General features: G+C 39.3%; 1 protein-coding gene across 1 annotated transcript in view; it reads right to left on the reverse strand.

Moving 5' to 3' along the window:
- Positions 1–24939, reverse strand: part of LOC140931303 (uncharacterized) — a 44134-nt gene that overhangs the window by 7136 nt on the left and 12059 nt on the right. Inside the window, exons 2-5 of the mRNA XM_073381085.1 lie at positions 16145–16869; positions 2982–3231; positions 1401–2187; positions 1–872 (exon numbers count right to left, since the gene is read on the reverse strand). The exon at positions 1–872 is cut by the window's left edge and continues 334 nt beyond it. Of these exons, the coding sequence (XP_073237186.1) occupies positions 1–872; positions 1401–2187; positions 2982–3231; positions 16145–16869 (2634 nt within the window). The remainder of the gene's footprint in view (positions 873–1400; positions 2188–2981; positions 3232–16144; positions 16870–24939) is intronic.

The following is a 24939-nucleotide window of genomic DNA, read 5'->3' on the forward strand; positions in this document are numbered from 1 at the left end:
TCTCAATCTTTTTTTGTCTTTCACAAATGATCTCACAATAAGCTGGTTCTTTGAAATGCCAGTCCGGAGTAAGATTTCTGCGACTTCATCCTGCCTTCCATCGGATGCACCAACGAAAATAAGACTATAAGAACTGTCCTTCAATTCCACTATGGATTGAGCGGCAATGTCGTATCCTTTAAGACTAAAGTCTTCCAAATCACCGCGACCAAAGGTCAGTACTCTGAAATGTACACCATCTTGTGCAGCATGTTCAATATCTGAAAACGCTGCAAAGGAACCTGGTATTAATTGTAAGATTTCTCGATGAGATGAACGCAACTTGGACGAGAACGCTTCTTTCAACTTAGGTCCAACGGCTACAACGAGATCTGCAATTTGACAAAGGTCAACTTCAGCTCTGTTCTTCCCTTCTCCCTTGGCAATGGCGCTTGGATAGTTCTTATGCATCGCCAGCTCTTCAGGCTCAGTGTGAACAACCTGCACCCACTTACAGCAATGAGACTTTCTTATAATCTGTGCTTGTCTACCAAGCTTTGCTCCATGGCCGATCACAACCTGAACGTCAAGGTCTTCTGGGGGAACGATCAACCAGTCAAGAGGATCAATGTAGGCAGGAAGGTGCCCTGCTTCCCGGATGGAAATGTTGTGACTTTTGGCAGCTCTCTTGTGCTCTTCGCCACACTCAAATTCAGGTACAAGAATGGTCACTTCTACGTTTGCGTCTTTTGCCAAATGTATGGCAAGAGTTCTGTTTATTGTTGACAAGCCACCCTTGGACGACCCCCACTCATTCGCGAGAAGGGTAACTTTCAGTACCAGACGCTCTGGACCAGCTTGATCGGCATCAGTTGATGATGATGGAGTACACGCTTCCTGCATAGCAACCAAAATTGGATACTTTAAAATAAAAATTTTATATCTGGGGGGTTCTACCTTTTTGAATGAAAGTTTGCAAAACATTTTATCGAAACGGTAGATGCTACAAACTTATTGCTCAACCGCAAAGCAAAACAGCACATTTACAAAGACCTTGAGAAAAAGTTATATACCAACTGCTTTGCCTACAGGCCAATAACAATTATTAATACATGGTAGCCAATTGACCTTATCAACTTACTTGATTTTAAGTACTAATGTTCGCTAAGTTGATAGCAACAAAGCCTTCTCTTACACTCCAGTGGAGCTCGTGGTAGGATAAATAAAGGCATACGTTAAACCTCATACTATAACCTTATAACAAAGCACATCCCAGGACTTTGTTGAAGCCTCTTTAGTTTAAATATATGGCTACAGTCAATGTAGCTACTCTTTATATAGACACAATTTTAAGTAGTATGTGTATTCGATTGATATGTAATATGTTAACAGCACTGCTAGAGATAGCATTTCACTACTACCTACCTTACTTTCTATTTGTGAGAACCACTGCTCTTGTCCCGTAACCGTGAGCACCTCCTCTGCAGGTTTCTTCTTGCAAATCAGAGGATCACCTTGTCTTAACTCAAGGAGGTGAAGACAATCTTCATGAGAACATGCAATCTGATTATGGCTTGAACACTTTTCCCGCTGACAATACGGACAGGCGACCCGAATTTGATACTGCAATCCACCTTTATAGAGATCACGTGACAAAACTTGCAAAGTTGCCTCCACAAACTTACGAACCTGCACCGCCACCTCACTTGTGTCATCTACTGAGATCTGCTGAGGTTGGTTTCTTTGCTTGATAAAAAACTTAATAAACTGCTTCATACAAATAAGAACAAAATCATGAAAAGTTTGCTTGCCAATAACAAACCACGCTCCATTTTGGTACAGGGTAGGGGGCTGAGATGGACCAGTTTCAGAACACCAACGGACAGATCGAGAAACAAGCCGTGTGAACAGACCATGGGGGACAGAACCGCTGACAAAGTAAACAAACAGGGGGCAAGGGTCCAGCCTTGAGGGCGCCATAGAACAAAGGGAATCAGGTGACGCTTTGAGTTGAGATGGAACAAAATACTTTTCACCTGTCTTTGAAGATGAAAATTTTGCAATCAATCCAAATTGTTCTATCAAATCAAGAATGTCTTTCCTGGCAACACCCTTCAGAAGAAATTTGGAAAAGACATGATCAAGCAATTCCATGCTGAGAACACCGCTTTCTTCGACTTCCTTCCAGTGCTTTGCAAACTTGGGGACCTAAGAGACAATAACAAGAGGAATGATCACAAAAAGTTTCAAGACAGCTTTCTTGTAGGATCATTTTACACTACTAAAGTGTTAAATTTTTAGTAAGTTTACTAAAAGAAATAAGCTATTTAACATTTCAAGTAAACACTAAGCAGACCTCAAATTTGAGATCTTTAGAATGCTCGTTAAAGCGCCACGTAAATGCCAGCATCCTCCATCTGGTTTACTCACCGGAAAATTCTTACAGTCCAAATTTCACTTCCAGAACCTGGCAGTGCGTTCTGATTGGTCGACACAGAGTTGCTAGTTTCAGCAGACGTATCAATTACTTTCCACTCTGTTTTGTTTTGAGAGATTATTTTAGGACTACATTTGAGGATAATTGCAGGTAAATTGGTTATAAGCAGCTCTTATTCTTAGTGGACACCAAGTGATGCGGTATAAAGACGTCTGAGAGGGGAAGCTTTTGGGGAAACAATCTTTAATTACTCATAGCGGAATTTTGACGATGACGGGTGCCTATTATGTTGACATTGATTTCACAATTGCTTCTACTTACTTCCATTGCACACCTTTAAAGGTAGATTGTTCTGATCATCTGATCACACGAACGTCCTCATCATGGATGGGATTTTGTTGAACCCATGATTTCAGCACGGGTTACCAATAGATATAGCCAGCGAATGTGGACGTATTTCGGGTCGACGCTTCTCTCCACCTAAAAAGTGGAGGGAAGCGACGACCGGAAATACTTCTGCAACCATTGCCATAGTTTAAATTCAAGTTTATAATGGATATCTTACAATTTTCTCAAAATCTGGAATAGTGATCAGCTGCCCGAACAAGTCTATCAGCCACTGGGTACTCAAGATGACTGTGCGACGGTGCTTGATAATTATCCCCAGGTCATGATAGAAATTCACCATGGTGGTAAACCCTTCATGGTCATTGATGAAGCACTTCTCCTTGGCATGGGTCCGTAGCTTTGTTATACTCAGGTAATAAACTGGCTTGGAAAGTAAAGCGTTGATGACCTTCTCAAAGATCAACCATCTAGTTTATAAAAACAAAGAGAAATGTAGTAGAGCGCGTAATAGTATCCATGTCACTGCACAGTATACTGACTACAGTACAGACTACAGTACAGAGCACACGTTTCAAAACATGACGTTAAACATCCACAGCAAAAAAATGGCGACTAAAATTGCTGCGAAAGTCGCCAAGAGGTTGGGAATTTATTTACCAGTCATGTGCAAAGTTAAAGATTTTTTATAAGTTAGTTTTTATGGTCTTTCTAAAGTAAAAATGAGATAAATATAAGCTTAAATAAGCTGACCTAAGACAGCTGGTTTAACTCTTTAAGCCCCAATATACACGTATTAATTCTCCATACTGATCTCTATACATTTTCTTAAGGAATAAGTTGAGAGAATCTGATAAAAGATCAAAGCATTTTCTCTCAGGCAATCATTTTATTAATTCTAATAACCTGATCTCCTGAAAACAGTTCGCATCTTCAAATATTGTCAGCAAGAACTTAAAAACCATATTAAAATTAGGTAATCTGTCAATTTCCAGCCGTATATCTCAAAAGTAGCGATCGCAATAGCCGCCGAAAACTAGAAGGGAAAAACAACTCTTGCCACCCAGTCACGCTTGAGTGGTTTTCCATATAAACCCTTGCAAACTGGGAAATTTTCAAACTGTCTTAAAAGCATTATAGGGCTCAAATCTCCTTTTTATTCATAACAGCCAATTTGAGTCCTTAAATGCGTAAGGGAAAGACGTAAAGACGTAAAGACAGTTCAAAAATGTCGAAATTTACGAGGATTTGTATGGAAAACCATTCAAGGGTGACTGGGTGGCAACAGTTGTTTTTCTGTGATAGATGTATATGAAATAAATCATATAAGAACTGCGGAAATGAAATCAAATGAATTTCAAATGATCTTTCTCATACAAATCCTTCTTATTTTCGGCCGCCGTTGCAATAGCTCCTTTTGAGATATATAGGTGAAAATTCACAGGTTACTTAATTTTGACATGCTCTTTTAGTTCATGCTAACAAAATTGTCCAAACGCGAACTATTTTCGTGTTTACAGAAGGTTGATCACGTGACCAACTATTGCAAAAAGGCCTATCTATAACAATTATTCACCGAAGTGGAGATGGTTAGTCGTGGATATTTACCTACAATGAGGGACAAAAGTGTTGACACACTTCCGTAAAATGGCCCCTTTTTGCATAGTGGATATACTTATTCCCTTCCCCTGTCTACCCCAACCCCTTCCCCCCCAAAATCAATGTTGAATTTTGGACCCTCAAGTCTTTTTTTTACTTCAGACAACATTGATTCGGGGGGTGAGGGGATTTACGGCGTTTAAAAAGAATGAAATAATAAATGAAATAAATTTTTGTTAAAAGCACCCGTTTTAAACAAGTGTGTCAACTACTTTTGTCCCTGATTGTCTGAAATATGTATCTTTGTTTTTCGGCTAGATTTTTGACGCTGCTGAATTTTTGTGCGATGACGTTACTCTATGGGCCAAATTGATTTTTTTAGAAACAACAATTTGTAAAGTTTCGTCCTGATTTGTAGTATACGTAGAGTAAAATGTACGAAGCGTATGTCATTACTTAATCTTGTACTCCCGCGCGCGTTCCTGATACCCTGTGGGGTCGAGAGGAAATCATTTGTGTTGTGATCAATGCCGTTGCAGCGGATGTAATGGTTTCACAAGTATTATCAATAGTGGAAAAAGGATGGAAACACTAAGGTGCAATGAAAATTGTTCTGGTAAATGGTTAACTTAAGCGAATGAAGCACTGCAGAGTAACGGAGGGAACATGCATTATTTTTGACATTGACTTGTACCATTAGTGAAAGGACGTGAACAATATACAGGTTATGAACCTCATAAGTGATGGGCCAGCCGTTTGTGCTATGCCCTATATATAGATGTGTGGTTTTCTTTGGAGACCTTTTCAAACCTAAGTGATCCAAACCTTTAGCGTAAGTAGGCGTCGAACAGGTTAGACCAGGTTTTGGAATGTTCTTTTGTAATGATTTTAGATGACTGCCTGCCATTTATTCAGTGGCATGGTTTTTTATTGATGTTGGATGGACAACCATTTCATCTCCCAGCTCATAAATCACAGAATACCAAAGAAATTGTTTTCAAGATAGACACACCAGTTTGCATCATCGCCAAAACAGCAATTACTTTTGCCCAGAAGTTCACTTGATGACAAGGAATGCGGGATAACATGTGATCGATGACGGCCGTGCGCTGGAAAATTTTCCTTTTTTATGCGCTAATTCTTCACGAAAGGCAAAAGAAGATTCCGCTATGTAGAAAGTACTTCGCAATACGTATTCTTGGCGAGAAAAATTCCAGCGATGTTGTGCAAATAAGGAGTTTTAACGGTTAGCCACGAGAATACATATGGACATTAAGAGGTCACAACAGACTTATGTTACTTTTCGTTCGCCGAAACGTGGTTAACCGTTGTAACACGAAGGAAGCAGTGTTTTCCTCAGTTTGAGCTGTCGTTTTCTTTGAGAGTCAAATACCAGTTCACGTTTCAAAGGTCTCTTTTCATTTTCTCTGCCGACAATAGACAAAAACACAGGGTTGCGCTTGAGAAATACAGTCCAAATACACAGACATATGCGCTCATTTCACGCTATTTGCGTTGCGTTATCATGTCACTCATGGTGTCATGAGGTGGGATTGAAAGTAATTGTTTTCGTGGACACTTGCAATGTTTGCTACGCTGTCCTTAGTTTTTTATTGAATTGGCCATGAATTTACCTTCACTTTTCCGTAGTTTCGATATTGAACGCAGTGACGGCCGCTCCGCACTAACGCTCCATATTTCCGTGGCCGGCCAGTGAATATCCCCACTACGTGTCAATCCTTACCCTACCCGTGATTGTTTGCGCCTTAACAATCGGATAAAGTGAAGAACGAGAAATATTCACTTTATTAAAAACATTTTCAGTACGCATACCCTTGAAATTCATCAAAAGTTGTACATGTGCGCGAGTTTCAGCGTCAGTTTTTAGCTTGTAAACCACATCGACGTTAATTCTGGATATCGCGGCCCTTTTATTACGTCATCACGTAATTCCAATTGGCCCTATAATTCGGTCGTGAATAAGTAAATGTCACCCCTACCACCAATAACAGAATTATGTCTTTGATTTCTTTCATTTCAGTTAAAATCAGTGTCATGCACGGCTCAACTTGTGTGCAGTAGCACAATTTTGCATTCAGACAATGAGGGACAAAAGTGTTGACACACTTCCGTAAAATGGCCCCTTTTTGCATAGTGGATATACTTATTCCCTTCCCCTGTCTACCCCAACCCCTTCCCCCCCAAAATCAATGTTGAATTTTGGACCCTCAAGTCTTTTTTTTACTTCAGACAACATTGATTCGGGGGGTGAGGGGATTTACGGCGTTTAAAAAGAATGAAATAATAAATGAATTAAATTTTTGTTAAAAGCACCCGTTTTAAAGAAGTGTGTCAACTACTTTTGTCCCTGATTGTAGCTACGAAGCAGCGAGGTAAACCACCACCACTAGCCAACGACACTGAGGTGAATAATTGTTTTCGTATATACTAAAACAATGAGATAATTGAGCACAAAAATGATGATTTTTAACTCAAATACTGTTGCCAACGATTACAATTTTGGCGCGTAATGACCGAACGGCCGCGGCCGTCGCTTTTTCTTGCCGACGAACAAAACTTTTGAAGGCATTTGTTTAGCTCTTGCGGGGAAATTTCTTCAAAAGGAGTTGTCAATTCTTTTTGTATTTAAAATCATTCTGTAAAAAAAGGTTATTAAATTTAGTTTTAAGCTTTTTTATGAAAAAGTCAACTAAATAAAGTAACAGAAGACTTAAGCTTAATTTGCAATTGTAAACAAAAAACTTTTTCACCGGTTTTATCGATAAATTCGAGTCAAAAAGACAAAGCTTTACCGTTAAAACTTCCACACCGAACTTCGTCACCTTCTTCGTGTATTTCGGGAACAGCTTGCTTGATTAGTTGTGGAAATTCTTTGTTTGTTACGGCAGCAAAACCGGGAAGGCATTTTGCTCGCAACTTAAGCGAGTTTGGCGTCGCTCGCTCGGAGGAACTGGAGGTGAATCAGTGAATAGTTAACAATTATTTCTCGACTCTGAGGCCATGAGGGCGAGAGGAATAATTGTTGTAGTAAAATACAACTAGCTGGTCAAAAATATCGAGACAAAACAACTTAAAGCTAGACCTTAATCCTTTTTTTGCCGCCAAAAATCCGGCGCTTTTCGCTACTAGTGGGGCAGTCTACTAGTAGGCTATAACATATAGCCTAGTAGTAGCTCAACGAATCAGAACGCAGCATTGATGATAGACCACTAGTTGGATTTTACTACTTAATGCAGAATATTCACTGATTGAGTAGCCAATCAGAACGCGCGAAAAATTAGGTGGCTCCAACTTCATAGAGTTCTGGAAAGACGGGCTTTTATTTTCCCTTGGTTGAACTCACTGTTTAGTATCAAGGTCTTAATTATAGTCAACTCTCTCCTTGTGGACATCTCGCTATTACGGATATCTCGGTGAAAATGGAGCAGCTTAACCACCGGCAAAAACGACTGAAACAGACTCGGCTCGCCATTACAAACCCTTTATGTTAAGGACTCGCCTTCCCCAGGGTATACACAGTTAAGAGAAATTACTGTATCGATCTGTCTGCCTTTATATTAAAAGGACCTTTAACTGGATGTTCTCGAAAACCACATGAGTATGAAGTTTACGTGACTACACTTTAAACTTTTTGAACGATAATGAAATCCACACAGTGCTTTTCGGCTAATTCCTAAAAGCTAAATAAGAACATTTTTTTCTGTCAACACTTTAGGGCAGAATATTTCTTCAGGCCAGTCAAACCTGTATTACATGGTTAACTTATTTTAATCAACCAGAAATTCATTTCTTATGACTGCCTAGACTGTTCACAGTCCCCCTATTTTTCCGTGAGATCGTCTTTAATGCCGGCCATGGTGATTTTCAAATGTACCGAGGGGGCTAGCGTCGTGGATTATAGCTCCGTTCCCCGCCTCCTAAGGGGATTTGACACTCATCTAAGATAGCCGCCCTCAACGCAAAGTCTTCGATCTCGACGGTCTTACGAAAAAATAGGGGACTGTGAACAGTCTAATGACTGTCAGAAAATGATATTTTTTCCACCTGAGTGAGAGACTACAATTAACCAGCCTCTAGGCCTTAAGCGGATGTTTTGGCCGGATGTTAGGAAAACTAAGAACAAAGTTAAGACCTAAGACTCGCGTTAGTTTTCGAGATTACGAAAACTAAAACCCCCTAAAATTGAATCCATCGAAGTGTGAAGTCAAATTATAACCGAAGATAGGTATAATCTGTCAAATTATATTCTGTCCGATCCTTTTCACAGAGGTTTAGGTCAAATTTAGCGGGAGATTTAGGGGTCTCAGATTTCGTAGCTTCGTTATTAAGAAAACAAGGGTCATATCGAGAAATGAACTGATTAACCGAGAATAGAATTGAACGATAAACTTTTAGTTTTGAAAATATAACACATTGATTGATTGAACTACTTTGGAATGAAGGAAATTTTATTACAGCATTTAAGGATAGCTTAATCAATTTTATTTCATTCTGATTGTATCTCTCGGAGTGTTATATTCAATAAATGGTTTCATAAAGATACGAAAGAACCCCACAAAACTACTCCGTAAAATATATATGAAGTCGGATTACGACCGTTCAAAGACTATATTCTGTAAAACTACTGAAAACTATCATCCGCTCGATCCGCCTCTTCTAATCTGTAGACATATAAATTCAGGCATAAACAAGGATGAAAGCTATAGAATGCGTATGTATAAATTGTACACTGAAAATATGCCTTACCCCGATTTATCGATAACTTTGGTAAAATCGGTAAAATCATTCCGCTATACATGGGTTGTTGCTGCGACCCTAATTGCGTTACCTGAATATTATCACAATCGCTTTCGTCTATCAATAGGCCATTTGCACGATGGCGTCATTTTACTACTACGACCAGAGTCCTTTTCGTTTTCCCTTTAATAATCAAATTTGGTGATCCAACTGAGGTTTCAATGACAAAAGCCTAAATTTGCACAAGAAAGCAAACCCCGGAAGGATTCTGGTCGTAGTAGTAAAATGACGTCTTCATGCAAATGACCTATTGGGTTATCGATTAAACATCACACAAAAAGGTATTCTTAAAAAGGGCGTTTTCCCGAGAGTTTTTATCGTTGCCACCCCGAAGATCACCTGAAAGCAGGAGAAAAGGTAAGGCAGTTGCGGGGTAGGGTTAGTTTCCCTCGCAGCCGTTTTTTGGATGTCCAAAAAACGGCTGCGAGGGAGACTAGGGCAGGGTGGGGGCACAGAGAAATAGTCTGAGTGGGTTACCGGCTAAAAATCTAAGGTTGACATTTTCACTATTAATTTTAAAGTTTGATACATTACTAACCTGCTGTCAATTTACTACAGATTTTGAAAGTTTTTTTATTCATTTGAACATAGAACCCGTAAACTTGTGCGCACCATATGTCAACAGAAGTCTTCTTGGGCGTTAGGAGGTATTTTCAGTGAAAAGAGCCTATTTCGACATTAGTAAAAGCATATTTGTCTTGTTTTAACTTGAAAGCGAATAAATCTCGCTAAATGAAAGAAAAATGGTTTCAAACGTTTGACAGCGGTGGAGGGGCACTCCCCCAAAATAGCTACACGGGTATGTGCCTCTCAATGGGGCAATGATTTTGAAGTCCCTGATTTAGAACGGAGTTATACATATTTTTTCCTTTTATGAAAGTTTCAAATTGCTAGCAGCCATAAAACGCAAAATAACAAAAAAAGCAAACTGTTGTGTTACGCATCGTAGGCCGTAGGTAATTGTCGCGTAATAACGTGTTTACCCTGCATTCGCGCTTCGCGCCCCATACAGAAAAAGACGAAATCGTCGAATTTTGAGTTGACGTCGAAGTTTGAGTCGAACCGACACAGAAATAACTTTGTTTCTTTTTTCAAAAACGGGCCGGGAGGGCTTTGGAAACTTACTAAAATTCTAGAGCGGGGTATCATTTTTAGGGCAAATTCTTTTTAAAACGAGGTCCAGATTTGGAGACCTGGGCAGCACATGCCCACCCAAAAACTCACTACCCGGTTCCCCTCTGTACCTGCCCCCTACGCGGGGTAACGTTTCCCAAAGCGATTCTGATGATATTCAGGCAACGCAAGCCTGAATACTGATATGTCTGCAAATTAGACGCGGATCGAGCGGATGATAGTGGTCTTTGAACGGTCGTAATCTGACTTCATGGATTGGTTTTGTGGCAGTCCTAGTTTTCGTGATAACAAAAACTACATGTTTGTAGTATTTAAGAGCGAATCCATGCAAAAATCGACCAAAATCGCCGATTCGTGGCAAGGCTCAAACAATCAAAATCGCTCTTCGTTTGCAGACTGGTAGACTTTAGTAAGTATACAAACGCTACGTAGTTTTTTCTTCGAAAGATCAGTTCGTTTCCGAGAAAAACGTAGAAAACCGTTTCAAGCCCCACCGTCGATTTCGCAAGCCAAAAACAGGGTTGAAATTCAACATGATTCGCTGGACTCGCGTTCCAATACAACCGTGCTAGGGAAAGAACTTATTGCTAAAATTTTCAGTTTAACTCGTCGTTGATCAAAATATATAATATTTTTAGCATTACAACAGTCTGAGTAATTATAAAAAAGCTAAAGCGTACGGCTACCTGACGTTTACACACGAAGGATCGTTGAAAACGGCGACGATTTTCATCATGTGCCTTTGATCAGAATTTTTTCAGATTGAAGGGAAATACACTACAGGCGTCAAACGTTTATGTTATGTAAAAACTATTTTGGGGAAATCAGTTTGAGCTTCTCAGAAATTAGTTAAAAATCGTTTTACAGACAACATAAAGTAACGCCATCTTTAACATATCTGTGACCATCGTCAGTCGACCTGGCAAAGGTCATGAAACGTCTGTCCTAAAAAGTCTTGGTAATATTCCCGCACAAAGTTCTAAATGTTAAAATACTTTCCCTATTCTTTGTTTCAGGTCTTGTTTTACGGCAAAATGTTTCCCGTTGCCATCTGTTCAAGTTTGCCATTCTATAATGAACTCTGTTTGAGACTCATAACCAACACGCACGCTTTCTAACGAAGTTCGCTTAGTAAACACGTAATAAACCCTCTCTTCCTTATCTGTCAACAACTTTTGTCTCAAAATGCTGCTGGACACCGCAGAAGGAAGCGCCAATCTGAAGGATAAAGCGCCCATGCGAACGTTTTGTGACTCGGTATGCAAATTACTTTCAACAGCAATATCAGATTACAGCTGTCAAGATCCTAGGGCCCGGGGTCTGGATCCGCTAAAAGCAGGCGAAAAGCAAACGTAAAACATGCGTATAATATAAAATTCTTCAAAAATGAAGAATTTAATTGGTAGCCTCGCTGAAGATTTTCATTGCTTCGAGACGTCTCAAATCAAAAGATGTGTTAACAAAAAACTGTGTGCATGTTTTCTTCCCATCTTCACAGGTAGAACTTCCAGTTGTTGGCTGCACGTGGGTAATCGTGGCCTGCACGTGCGTTATTTCAGAGTGCCCTCTTAATAAAGGACAAATGTAATTTCTGCTGTGCTAAATGTCATTTTTCGTGAATTGAAACAAACATTATTGACGTCTTTTTGTTAGTACATTTGAAATAAGACAATTTCCAAAAAAGAATTTCTTTGGAAGATTCTCCTGGAAGAGACAGCGGAGACAACAAAATCTCGGCCATGAAGAATCCGATGGTGCCTTGCGATCTTTTACGCTGTACCGAGTAAGACCAGAAAGCCAGTTTTGCAAGGTTTCGAAATCCATTTTGTCTCAGTGACATAAGGGACAATAATAATAATAATAATAATAATAATAATAATAATAATAATAATAATAATAATAATAATAATAATAATAATAATAATAATAATAATAATAATAATAATAATAATAATAACAACTTATGCGGGGGGGGGGGGGGAGCGAAGTACCAAAAATTATTCGCGAAAGGGAAAATTAAATGGAAAAAATTCATGCACGCCAATTAACCCTAAAAAATATTCATGCTACGGCCTAAAACTGAAATTCATACAAGGGATTTGAAAACGAAAAAAAATTCCTGCGGCTCAAACATTCCCCACCCCCCACCCCCTCATATAACTTTTGTAATGGTCCGTCCCTAATAGATAAGATTTCTCTTCGTGATCCACAGTGTCCTACGTTCTTGTAACATTCCGCAAGCGCATCTGCTACTCGGATTGAAGTCAATGGCTTCGTCATTGGTCTGCTGAGCTACTGAATTTGAGTTTGAACTACGGATACCCAGAGTTTTTCAGCGTCTTCTGGCGCAATCTCTCCAAGAGCTGTATCTACCACTTCTTTTGCTGTACCAGTGTGGAATCGTTGAGTTCTATCCGACGCCATCTCCCCACACGTTGTCTTGAATGAGGTACAAGTCAGTCGTTTGAAGTTAATATAAATAAAATGAAATAAAATAAAACGACAACAACAAATGCCATCAGAACTGGACTATGATCTTTAAATTTAAAAAGAAATTATTTACTCTGGGGGAAATCGGGTTTAATTTCAAACTAAGAGAAAAACTGAAAGGTTTATTTTATCGGACAGATTACGTGGATTGGTGCCGTACCCGGGAGACTCTAGAGAGTTGACAACTATGATAAACTTTATACAGTATTCGCGAATTGAATCTAAGTGACTTATTAGAATATAATACAGTGAATAAACCAAGAGTACCTGAACCTACAGGAATGAGGATACCGCTTTGCTGATAGATCATTATATTCTGAAATGTTCTTCCTCTAACTATTTTGTCGGCTTTAACAGGTTTCCCTCTTCTTTCAATTATGTGAGTGGCGCTTTCCTTTGGAACTTGGCTCGAATTGGAATAACTGTTCCGTCGCCATCCAGTACCGAGCCCAGAACGATGGAAAGGGCATATATTAAAGGAACTTAGGGCGCTTTCCATTTGTCAGAACTGACAAATTTGACTGATCTAGCTGAAGAGTTTGATTAAAACGGAAATTATCATTGCGACGGGAATGGTCTGGCTGATCATTTCTGAGCTAAAATAAAGTCTGTTACGCTTTCAATACTGGAAAGACACCATTTCGACCTATGCCCAGTTACGTCCTTAATAGTTTGACAACGACAAAGGAACAATCTCAGTCGATCTCTTCTTATCCCTTCTATCAAACGAACACAGAGTACCTACTAATGACTCGAAGGAGCACGAACCTTCCATAGCTTCATCGAAGAAGAGCGCACACAAACAGTGTTTATGCAAAGATCTTTTTCTTTTTCAATTGGGAATGAACGGTTGAATCAAATTAAACTAAATTTAATTCGATAATGTTAATCAAATGCCTAAAATGTCAAAATATTAAAGATAGTCCTCAGGTAAAATAATGTCAACTGGAGTATTTTTGAAGAAGGAGGAGTATAAAAGATGAATCTTCTTCAGTGTACTGGAAGTAACGGGTGAAAGTCGGTGAAGCTCGTCACGTGTATATCACCGGAAGTAGACCCTTGGCACAGTCCTATGCAAATGAGATTAATTGAAGTGAACGGATCCACGAGCAAGCAACTTTGCTTTGTTAAACTACCGAGCTTTATTTTATAGACGGCTTTTTTAACGTCCAGGGTTCTCAAAACTTTTAACAAGCATGAGAGTGTTAACTTGAAAACATTAGAGAAAACAGAGGGATGAAGAAATTACCAGAAAGCTGTCACGCACCTCCAACGCACACATTCCAGCGGACTTCACGACTACGGTAACATAGGTGATAAGACGGCAAAATGAAACAACTTCGAGCTTGAAGTACAACAGATACAGGTTAAGGTGAACTTTTTTAAAAAATGTTCTATATATCAAGGCTACCAGCGTTGTTAACGAAAACCTAACGTCAAATTGTTGGTGGTGGTCGTGTGACTCATGATGGCGTAATTTTATGTTGTCTGTAACACGAATTTCAAATAATTTCTGAGAAGCTCAAAATGATTTCCCCAAAATAATTTTAACATAACATAATAGTTTGATGCTTGTAGTGTTTTCCCCTTCAATCTTGAAAAATTCTGATCAAAGGCACATGATGAAAATCGTCGCCGTTTTCAACGACCCTTCGTGTGTAAACGTCAGGTAGCCGTACGCTTTAGCTTTTTTTATAATTACTCAGAGAAGAGCGATTTTTATTTTTGAGCCTTGCCGCACTTTGGTCGATATTTGCATGGAGTTGCTCTTAAATAAACTCCTGTCTGTGTAGTTTGACCTTTTAACATCCTGTATAGTGTTTTTTTTTTACTTAAGGAGTACGTTCTTTCAAATTTTAACTCACAAACGCAACAACCTGACACCTGCAATTGCAGAAAGAAACCAGATTGTCTAATCGAAGGAAAATGCCTCCAATCAAATGTAATCTACCAAGCCACTGCAACCACAGCGACGACAACTGAAACTTACGTCGGACTGGCAACAAACTTTAAGGAACGTTACAGAAACCATCAGTCCTCCTTTCGACGCTCGAACAGAAGAAATGAAACGGAACTCTCAAAATATATTTGGACTTTACAAGACTCTAAGAAACCTTTGCGGATAAAATGGAAAGTTTTAAAGAAATGTAAACTCTATAGCAACATTAGCAAAAAATGTAATCGTTGTCTTCATGAAAAGTTCATCATCATTTGTAAAAAAGAACTTTGTAGCCTAAACAGGCGAAACGAACTAGCGAGTTCATGCCCCCACAGAAACAGATATGTACTTCAGAACTCTAGAGTAACGTAACTAACACACAATCCATCTGTTACCTAATCTCTTAACGCATCCCTATAACAACCACCCAAATTTTACTGCCAGCTTTTAATTTTAACGGTCAATCGTTGAAGTTGCCTGATGAGTGTGGTCCAACAATTTCGGACCATACGAAACAGCGCTGTCGCAATAAACGATCAATTATTACTCCTGAAGCCTGAACCCCTGTGATTATTAATAGTCAATGCTATTCAATTAAATGAATTGAGCGCTCTACGAAATACGTTCTTAACCCAGAATACAAGTAATTATATATGTATGTATGTACGAGGGGTCTTTTTTTTTCAAAACTACGAAACTAAGAACCCTAAATTTACCGCTAAATTTGACCTAAAACTCCTTGGAAAGGATCGGACAGAAGATATTTGACAGATTATACCTTACCTTCGGTCATAATTTGACTTCATACTTCGACGAATTCGAGTTTAGGGGGTCTTCGGTCTTAGTTTTTCTAACACCCGGCCAAAACATCCGCTTAAGGCCTAGAGGCTGGTGAATTCTAGCCCCTGACTCAGGTGGAAAAAATGTCATTTTCTAGCAGTCATAAGAAAAACATAAGTAAACCTTTTATTCAGGTTCGACTGAATTTCACCTAAAACTGCGTGGAAAGGATCGAACAGAAGATAATTTGACAGATTATAACTCAACTTCGGTTTTAACTTAATTTCGTACTTCGACGGATTCGATTTTAGGGGCGTCTAAGTTTTCGTATAATCTGGAAAACTAAGACGGGTCTTTTAGGTCCTCGTTTTCGAGGGTCTTAGTTTTCGTAACACCTTGTTTGTGGCCACGCTTTAGCATACCGTATTTACTCGAATAGGCGCCGCCCTCGATTAAGCACCGCACATGAAGTGGAAAAGTTAATAAGCACCGCCCTTGAATAAGCGCCGCAGCTCCGGTGCGGCGCTTATTTGAGTAAATACGGTGACGTAAGAGTCAATGAGTTACTGATAAAATTATTATTTATTTTAATAGCATTGTGTTCTTGTATAAACGTTATTTACCTCGCAGGTATCTTCTCCCCAATGTAAGGCTCCTGTCTTAGCACTTCCATGATTTTGACCCGTAGAGCTCGGATGTCATCAATGTTTTCATCTTTCCTAAAAACATTTCTGATCTTATTTTGAAGTAATTTCGCCGTGTTGTCAATGCCAAAGATAGACCGCACCACATGTCCTTCATAGTCCTTACCAGCAATTGCGTTCTGGATTTCTGTTTTCATTGTTTCAATATCTTCAAATGATTTGTCTGCATGGGTTCCTACAATGATCACTGGGGGGCGCAAATGAGGCACCTCTTCTTCTACATCATCACAGGTTTCTCTTCTCAGCTGTGCGACGGTATGCACTGTGGACAGCCAGGACAACAAGTTCTCAAGATTTGTTTCTCCGTTTGGGTTTTCCAACTCAACATTACGAGACCCTTGCCTCACACAGGGCTTGGCTGTGTCATGCAGTGACTTGCTGAGGTTGCACACCAAGATGTACAGCGCACGTGATGATAAAAATACAGGATGGGATGCATAATACAGGTGTTGTCCAGCAAAATCCCACAGTTCAACACTGACAACAGATTCTTCAGCCTTAAAATCTTCATCTTGTATTTCCTTTATCAACTGAACTGCTCGATTCTTGATCTCCTCTGGAGGTGAAGTAGTATCAACCACTAACTCATGATCAGGTCCTGTTAATGTGGGTTCACTATCACTGTCTTCGTTTGGATCACCAACCTGTAGCAGGTTCGAAAAAAACAACAACAACAAAACAAAATAACTGTTGATTCTGATATTAAAAGACTGAACATATCTGGTTCGATTTTGGGGGTAAAGAGGAATAATGGAGTAAGAATGACGGAAATTTTTTTGTTGTTGGAATAATGGATTAGTGCCATTTTGTGGTGCGGAATAATGAGATCTTTTTACTGAAATAACGACACTTTTCGAGCTGGAATAATGAACACGCGACTATTAAGAGCGGATGTCAGTAAATATCGATTTGAGGTCTACAAAAGTGAAAAATCGAAAATTCTCAAAAAAAATTCACAAAGTAGCACTAGGTAAGCTATTAACATAAATGTAATTTTTAGTTCGATCCGATTATTATTTTTGACGTACGGGAGGATTATTAGTTTCGCGGCTCTCGGACCGGGTTTTACAGGCCCGAGACCATGTGTCGCAAAAAAATCGTTTTAAAAATCAAATCAATTGTAATGCGAAAAACGAATAACGTATTCAAAAAAGTACATAATTGTACAAATTTTAAGTGATGATTTACTCAGTTTGAACGAAAATGTAATATTTTGGAGATTTTTGAATATCATCAATATTTTAAACGTTTTCGTTCGATGAAAAAATGGCAAATTTCAAAGCCCAAAATCGTCGACTGGTACCTCGATTTCAGTAAAGAGTCTTATATCACGTTAAAGAGCATTATCTCTTCTTTCAAAATCTGCTTTCAAAACTATGGGCAACTTAAAAGAAAATTTCTGAGGTCAAAAATTACAAGTAGTACTTTTCTGAAATTTGAGCTTTCCAGACTCAGCGGGCCCATTAGAAAAACTCGGAAAAATACAATAAGAAATCAGTTTGAGCAACAGTGGTTTAATGTTATCAGCTTTCAGAAACCAAGACGTATTTATAAAGCGATCTGATGTAAATGTAATCCGTTTGCTATCAAGAAAGGCAGATTTAAGCTGTCAACTCCTGCCAAGGGAGAAACAAGTGACGACCACACCAGTCACGTGAAGTTGTCAAAGGGAGGGCAAAGCATTAATATAACAAAAAAGTCTTTAAATTCAAAACGTTTTACTTCCATGAAATCAGATTTTAGCGTACAAAACAATATTGTGAGTGTCTGTTGTTCGTACCTTAGCATGCATGGTGTTTCCATATATTGGAAATGTCAAGTATCCACACGGGAGAACATATCAACAACAACGTTTCAAATCCAAGCGCGGAAAAATCTCAAACGTCAAAGATTGCGTTACATTTCACAGAACGACCGCTTACCACTGTTGTCACTCCTTGATCGCGCTTCCTTGAAAGTACGACCCCGGACAGATGGTAAGGACGTTTCTCAAGACTCCTGTTGCTTTTTCGGGCTTTAGCAGGGGCGTAGCCAGGATTTTTCCAGGGTACGCCCGACTTTTTCTACATCGTCTCCTCCCAAGTCTCCTCTCAAGGTTTTCTTTTTTGGACTTAAATTAATTCTTTTAATCTGAAAAATGAGAATTATAACAGCATTTCCAGGCATAAAAATTTCGGTGGTGTATCCTTGTCACTTTTCACCCTTTTTGGACCTTTTCTTTTTTTATGAAATTGACCATCATATTTTCGGCGATATTGAGTTTGTGTCGATTTGGTGACCACGTCTTGTTGTTTTCAGGCTCCATGGCAATGGTGCTGGTGTTTCAGGCCTCCTAATCTCAGATTTCTTGTGATTTTTTTTCACCCCACCGACCGACCCAAAACCAGGAAACCTATTCGAAGCTGAACGAATAAAAAGGGGATTGCCTAAGCCTTATGGTTTCTTTTTGGGCTTCCTAACCACATTGCTTCTGGGTATTTCTGTGTACCTGTCTTTTGTTTTGTTTTGTTTTGTTCTTTTTTTGTCGGTGAAATAAACTGAAACTGAAATTGTTCAAAGACCCTCTACATTCCCTTTGGAGATTCTCAAGCGCGCATAATAAAATGAAAAGCGCGAGGATTTATTTACCGCAAGGGCAATGGGGTAGGGTTAGGGCTCGTTATTGCGCTCCGGTTCACTCGTGCGCTGTCAAATGGTCCTGAAAAACAAGATTACTGAATGGTCGATAAGCACGTAAACAAGAAAAATGCTGGCAAACCCCACTTTTTGATTAATACTCTCCTACACTCACTCGTTGCTCTTACTGCAACCTTCAGTGCTGTGGATTTCTATTGCTACCTTTAATAATGATGCAAAGCTACTGCCAAAGTGAATTTTGCGCGAATTCAGTATTGCGAATGCGACCACGGCTAGGCGGGTTACCCCACCTTGAAACGTTTACGTGGCAAAATTTGACCCCGGCTGAGAGGGTTACCCGGTCTGGCAGACCGGGCTACCCGCCTTGGCGGGTCACCCCACCTATCATGCAAACGTGATCAAATTAAAATGAGAGATTATATGGACAGACGGGTTACCCCACCTTATCGGGTAACCTCACCTACCTGGGGTCCCCCACCTCCATGTAAACAGGCCCTTACGAATGCTCACCGAGATATGATAATTTTGGTACGGTGAAAATAGAAGGGATTCCCGTCACGTAACGTCTAGACCGTGTTGAACACCCTCAGCGCTTTGTATACTGCAGGAGGTACAAGGGCTAGAGAGCGGGAGTTCCGAAACACGATCTAGCACTGTTCTACGTATCGTGCGTGATATCTGTTATTGATTATGCAGCACCTGTCTTTTTCAAAGGTCTCCCCCAGTACTTAAAGAAAGAGCTGGTACGGCTAGAGAAAAGAGCAGTATCAATAATAACCTCAGGAAAGTGCAACTCGGCAATAGAGGTGGGGTTAACACCCATTTTGGAGCATTATTACGTATTATGTAGCAGGCTTTTTGATAACATTGTCAGTGATCCAAACCATAAATTGAAGGCGCTCCTTCCACCAGACTGTGACAACCCACGCTATAACCTAAGACGACAGCGCCATTTTAATATGCCAAAGCTTTGTACGAACAGAACAAGTAATACTTTTATATATGCGATGTCGAAACAGTCCGGGCTGTAGTTTTATCATCCCACTTATATTCATGCTTTATATTTTAACATATTTTAATATGAATGTACTATATAGAATTTTTAATATTATCTTAAAAATCAGTTTTTGACTTATTATCTAGGATTCATTTGTAATTTTCAAGTATTGTAAAGTTTTTGTAAATAATTGCGTAATTCAGCCTTTGGCTGCGATGCAGTTTTAATAATCTCTCTCTCTCTCTCTCTCTCTCTCTCTCTCTCTCTCTCTCTCTAGAAGAAAAGTAGGGCACTTTTGTAACACTTTTCACTAATTAAGATAGCTTCAACAATTCTGTTTGCTGCAAATTCTTTCAAGGTCAGAAACGTACTTTAACACGTGTTCCCAATGAATGTCAGTGGTCACCAAATTCTAATTTAATATTTATGAGCTACGCTCCCATATATACCCAGGAGGTTACAAATGCGCCCTATGTTGTGGTAACCGTCAATTTAAAGACTAAAAACCCCATTTCTTGGTCAAAATGGAGCTATTACTTTACCATTTATACGCCACATGATTCTCTTGATTACCACATTACTTGAAATTTGAGTTATAAAAGCTAGAAAAAATCTGCCGTGTAAGTATATGACTCTTCATGCCGATGACAAGAATCAAAGATCGGAAAAAGGCCATTTTTTGTTTTGCAAGATTGAAGAATCAATTTCATTAGTTATACTTGACCAAACTAGCTCAAACTGAAGTATGAGGAAGAACAATCATTAGGCAATATACCAACGCAGAAAGTAAGGAGAAAATGCGCTCTTTCATTTTTTAATAAATTTTTAATGTTATCAATGTGCGAAAAACGGCAACGTTACAAAAGTTCCCTATTTGCCAGATGTTCCAACGCTGTTCATGGGATATTTTGTTTGAGAGATAATAAACAATATTGTTGTCAAATTAAAGGCTATCAAGACAACAACAACTGACGTAAAACACTCGTCCATTCCTTTTAAGGGAAGGGAGTTACAGCTAAGGAAATTGTTTGAAACACAAACGCAAGATAACCTTATGAACTGATGAACTAGTTTGACTTACTACGGGGGTATTTAACAGATATAAATTCATCAGTTGTATCCTTAACAACATGAAGAAATTCGCTATCACTTGAAGCAATTCGCTCTTACCTTATGGATCACAACACAGCTTTTTTTTCGAAGATTGTGCTTAACAATCACTCACAGCAATTAATCGCTGGATAACACATGAAGCACAATATTAGTGCGGAACAACTAAACATTCCTTTCTCTAAAACAGTGCTTTGAGTTGTCTTTATAGACCATGCCATTGATCAACAAAAAGACGTTGACGCCGATTTCCTCTACTAGCTACAACCAAAAAACATGCCGCATATAATAACCGAATCAACGACGCTTTTTTAACGGATTTGAATAAAATAACACTCTTTTGAAAACTGCCTTGAGTTTTGTCTAAAATGTTTCTCGCGCGGTAGCGTAAAGCAGTCTAGGGCTGGATAACTCAGTCATTTTCCCCCAAAAGCTCCCTGAAACGTAAAAGGGACAGGTATGTTTGTTGAGTATTCTAAGGTTGAAGATAGTGTATTTGGCAAGTTGTGAAAGGATCCGGCGATCATTGAGCTGCGAAGGGACCTCCCGATGACATCCACTTTTTTCGTTGGTAATGCTTTCCCTTCTACATATTTCTATACTCTCTGACTTCGCGCGCCCAAAATAGTCATAACAAGACTGTCCTAGCTTTGGACGTTACAGCGGAATACCCTGCCACTTCAACAATACTCTCCCTAGCCGGCTAGGCGTTACGTAGAAACTAATTTAATGAAGAACAAATTCAAAATGGCATCCTGTATTATTACTGGCTAAGAGTAATATTCCTCGTTCTTTAAACCCTGGAGGTAAACAAGAGCGCCACGTGTGTAGTACTCCTCGTTCTTTCAGCTCAAAAGCGAAACAAGCGTTCTGTTTGACTTGATGTCTTTAAGAGTATGGATCGGGGGTTAACTAAGATCCTAATCGAAAGGAGCTTCCAATCACATCAACCTTTACTCGTTCTAAAGTCGACTGATGTGTAAATAAAGTCGAGTATTCATAGGTGTTTTAAAGTTCACGGCACCACCTAATGACCTACTTCACAACTATGTAGTTTTTAATGTGTATAGTTGTCTTTGACAACCATTTTTATTAGTAGCTAGGCTTAAAACAATAGATCGCCGCCACTAAACTTTCCCGATCACTTTTCGAAGTTTTGGACCCGCCCAAAAACGCGTGCATTAATGCTTGATTGAACGCTCGCAATTTGTATATTGCGTTATGTAATGTGCACTAAATATTGATCACTTCTGTATTTTTTAGTTATGTATTTTTAGCAAGGAAACAGAAACGCTATTATTTGCTCTGAATGGGATATCAGGCTAACATCTCATATCCACTTCTACTGAGAGAGGCTCCGCAGCGGCGGGCCTATGAGTGGGGTGTTGATCAGAAGTCCAAATACTGTTTAGCAGACTGATTTTCGTGCAATTAAGTTGACTGACTAAATTCAAGCTATCAAAGAATACTGGGGCATTCCAGGAAAATGCAAAGTCATTTTTAAACCTGCCACCAACTGAAGACTGTTGTCACCCCCTTCCACGCCCTACTTGCATTATTCGGACATTGACGATGTGACACTTCGGGCTCTCATACACAAGCTACCTATCAGACTACGTTTGTCGCCTTAAAATTATGAAAGGGGTGATATTCCCGCGAACAATCACATAACTTGCATTGCTAAAAAACGATCGAGTTCTAATTCTTGGTTATCTGTAAGTCTGTCTAGATTGTGATATTAAATAGCAACAAACTAGCTACAAATAAATGCCTACAAAAAAAGGTGATTGGAATAAAAGAAACATGTTTCTGCCGAGTCTGAAACATTTCTTATAAAATTAAGTGTTTCTAGAGGAAAACCACAAAGTTGCATCTTTGTTAAGCAACAAAAAACTGCCAAGCGCAATCTAAATAGGACTGGTTAGTGAGCTATTCAGGATCTTCGGTGGATAACACCTTTCAAAGGTTTCTGCACCCAGAAGTGTTGTAAAATTATTTTCTGCCAATAATTTGCTGTTTATCCTGTTGATCATGTCTAAATCAGTGACGACAGACTCCTTTTCAAAACTGTTACTAATTAAAACAACCTATAGTAGTACTGTACTGTACCTATAAACAGCGCTATGAACCACTGTCAACAATTAAATTAGTCTGTGTACATCCGCCCCCTCCCCTCCGATTTTTTCTGAGGGGTGGGGGCGGCTGTACTCAGGCTAAACAATTATTTGCTGAGGTTTTTTTGATATGCAGAATAATAATGGCCGAGGTAAGTGTCATCAGCCAAGCCGAAGGTCGAGGCTAATAACACTTACCTTGTTCGTTGTTGTTGTTGTTGCAGCCAACCACGTTAATATGGTCACTGAAGGGACCACAGAAAGTGTCCGTATTAACGGGGAGTGCGTATTAAGCGGCTCATGTTATTAAAGTCAAAAAACCTCTCTTTACTAGAAAAAAATACCAAAGAAATATAAGAGGACATAAGCTTCGTCAAATTAAACTTTTCTTACCTTCACAAGGCCGTCATAACGTGGTTCAAGTCCACGGTAACACTCAAAAATCCCTCGTTTATATATTACTCTATCAAAACCCTTCTCTGCGTAATTCGTTTGATGCCTAAAATCAGTGACGTCTAAAACCATCCTGTCCGGTGTATTGTAGCGCTGGGAACATCGACATGCTGTCAACTGAAGAACTTTTTACCTTCAAAAGGGAAAGGTCTGTTACAGCACACAGTTGATATTGAAGTATCCGCATTAGCGAGGCTGGCTCTCTATGAGAATTCGTTGATTAGGGAGGAAATAAGTGTCTGTTGTCCACATTAACGGGTGTCGGTATTAAAAGGATTGAATTTAGAGAAAATGTAACGGCTTTCTTTCCCCGGGACAAAGAAAACTGTCCGTAATATCGAGGTGTCCGTATCAAGTGGGTGTCCGTAAAGCGGGTTTCGGACTGTATTTGCATGGAGCAAAAATAGTATTCGGTGATGTCCCATTAAGGCGTTTTGTCTAGAGAGATTGTTGGGTGTTTTTAAGCTCTTTCTTCACTTTCGTTAAAGTAGCCACGGAGCATTTTAACTCCGCAATAGCGACTCGACATTTAGACAAAACACTTTTGGCTGTTGGACTAAAAAAAATCACTTTTTGTAGCCGCGGGGTCAAAGGAATACCTGAAAATGTATAATAGTTTATGTATTTTGCCTTGCGTTCGAAAAAAAAAATGTTCACCGACTTCTTCACTTTAAGCATGGCGCATTATATAGAATTTGGACAACCGATAACACCCGCTCGTTTCTCATATCTAGTCGGCATCATGTTGTCCCTTATTCATCTTCATTAATATTAACATCAGTGACTTTGTAATGGCTCATTTTATTTTTAAATAAAGGACTGTGTTATATTCTTCCAGGTATATCAACAACGGTAACTAAATTGCATTTTCTTCTGATGAGTTTTCCCGTGAAAAAGGCCTTTGTGAAATTATTCCTGTCCTTAAACTACAACTAAGTAAAGATCACACAGTAAACAAGTCCCATACCCCCACCCTGGGGTACTCACTATAATGGCCAAAACGAGGAAGCTGACCGCCCGAAAGGGCTTCCTTTTCCAGGCTTCAGGTATATGAAAGGGTAGTAATTTTACTAGTTGAAGTGTATAAAAGGGCAGGGAAATCTTTGATTACTACAATCACTGAAAGTATTTCTTTAAAAAAATCGTTAGTTACAAAAGTGCCAGATTGTTACAAAAGTGCCCCACTCGTTACAAAAGTTCCCTATAACGTTACAAAAGTTCCCTGTTGTCGTTACAAAAGTGCCCTAGTGACGTTACAAAAGTTCCCTTGGTTACAAAAGTTCCCCACCTTGGTTACAAAAGTTCCCTATCGCGTTACAAAAGTGCCCTTTTTCGTTACAAAAGTTCCCGTTCTTATAGCTCGCTCTCTCTCTCTCTCTCTCTCTCTCTCTCTCTCTCTCTCT

This window comes from Porites lutea, chromosome 3 (assembly GCF_958299795.1).
Source record: "Porites lutea chromosome 3, jaPorLute2.1, whole genome shotgun sequence".
Lineage (NCBI taxonomy): Eukaryota > Metazoa > Cnidaria > Anthozoa > Scleractinia > Poritidae > Porites > Porites lutea.